At 50.6% G+C, this 1,566-nt stretch overlaps 1 protein-coding gene across 1 annotated transcript; it reads right to left on the bottom strand.

Moving 5' to 3' along the window:
* Nucleotides 1-826: 826 nt before the first annotated feature.
* On the bottom strand, nucleotides 827-1,478 carry LOC102756194 (cytochrome c oxidase assembly protein COX14-like). Its single transcript, XM_006760813.2, has 2 exons — nucleotides 1,415-1,478; nucleotides 827-1,230 (listed from the first exon to the last, which is right to left on the bottom strand). Exons 1-2 carry the CDS (start codon nucleotides 1,467-1,469, stop codon nucleotides 1,049-1,051), a joined length of 237 nt encoding a protein of 78 aa, XP_006760876.2. The 5' UTR covers nucleotides 1,470-1,478; the 3' UTR covers nucleotides 827-1,048.
* Nucleotides 1,479-1,566: the final 88 nt, after the last annotated feature.

Below are 1,566 nucleotides of genomic sequence, written 5' to 3' on the forward strand. Positions count from 1 at the left end.
CCAACTGAGGCAGGAGCCCACACTGCCCTCAGCCCCATCTGGCTGCTGTCCTTGAACTTCCTTAATACACACGTTTTGAGCACCTGCTATAGTTCTGGGTTCCCTGCTAAGCACTGCGCCTGGGAGGAAAGCTCTGCACTCCCTGCTGGTTCTCTTTCAGTCCCGTTTGCCAGCAACCCTTTACAATTCCCTAAGTTGAAGCCTTAAACTGGTGTCCTATGAGACAGATCAAGCAATTGCACCTGGCCTGACAGTTTTGGCCAGTATAGTTGCATGGTTGCTGTTATTTTTAAATCTTGAATTATCTGTTGCATCTAAAATTTAGGAGACTCCACCACATGGTTACCTATTGCTGCATAACAAAGCACCCAGATTTTGTGGCATAAAACACAACCATCTGCCATGTGTCTACAGGTCAGGGGTTTGGATAAACCACGGCTGGGCAGAGGGATTTGCAGGGGTGGGGGGGCCTTATTCCATTTGCAATGAATGGCTCAGCATCCTTAGAACATTCCTCTGTCTTTCCCAGCACAGTTTTTTTTTTTATAACTAAACCAGGAACACAGCATTTGGCTGCTCCCAGGCAAGAGAGAAACAAATGAGACCCTCCAAACTGAGCTTCCCTGTAGGGAGCAAATATTTGGAATTTGTGGATTAAAAATAGATGTTTGTGGTTTGTTTGAATGAGTTCCGAAAGGCCTAGAGTTATGGTGCATGAGAAACCTGTGGATTCCAGATTAGGAGGCTTCTCTGGCCTCTCAATGAGTGCTCATGTGTTTAATATTCACTCTTTGTTTTGCTTGTTTTGTTTTGTTGTTGTTGTTGAATGACAAAACGTTGAATGTCTGTGCATGTGCCTCCCCGTCCCCCAGCTCCTGTTACGATCTGGTAGCCTCCCAAACTGGCAGTTCCCAAGAAAACAGCACTTATCCCCAGCAGGGCTTGAAAACCATGAAGGCCCTGGTTCTCTTGATTTGGATGATTGTAGGTGAGCTCTTCCCACAGCATGCCTCAGGCCTCTCTGGTCATGGAGAAGAGCCCCCTCGTTCTACAGGACTCCTGTGGTCTCCTGTTCTTCTGCAGCCTGGAGCCGGGAGCTGCGCCCCTGTGGAAAAAGTGAGGCTCGGACACTGCAGAGGGAGCCCCCATACACAGTAAGGAGCATCATGGAGGTAGAGGAAGTCTTGTAGCCAATGTCAGCTAGTTGCTTGGCAGTTGGCATGTCGTCCCCTGGATGTTGTAGCTCCCTCCTGTCCAACCAAGGCCTCCGCTGGCAGCGTCTGGCCACCACAGTACATGCAGCCTGGCAGCACCTGACACAAGGGTGGGGGTCCAGGAACAACCCTAGACACTGAGGTGCTGTCGGTCAGGAAATCACCTTTTCTCCCTCCCGCCCACCCACCCACCCCATCACCCTCTAGGATACGACTCCCAACTGAGGCAGGAGCCCACACTGCCCTCAGCCCCATCTGGCTGCTGTCCTTGAACTTCCTTAATACACACGTTTTGAGCACCTGCTATAGTTCTGGGTTCCCTGCTAAGCACTGCGCCTGGGAGGAAGGCTGT

The sequence above is a fragment of the Myotis davidii genome, unplaced genomic scaffold, assembly GCF_000327345.1.
Source record: "Myotis davidii unplaced genomic scaffold, ASM32734v1 scaffold137, whole genome shotgun sequence".
NCBI classification, from domain to species: Eukaryota; Metazoa; Chordata; class Mammalia; order Chiroptera; family Vespertilionidae; genus Myotis; species Myotis davidii.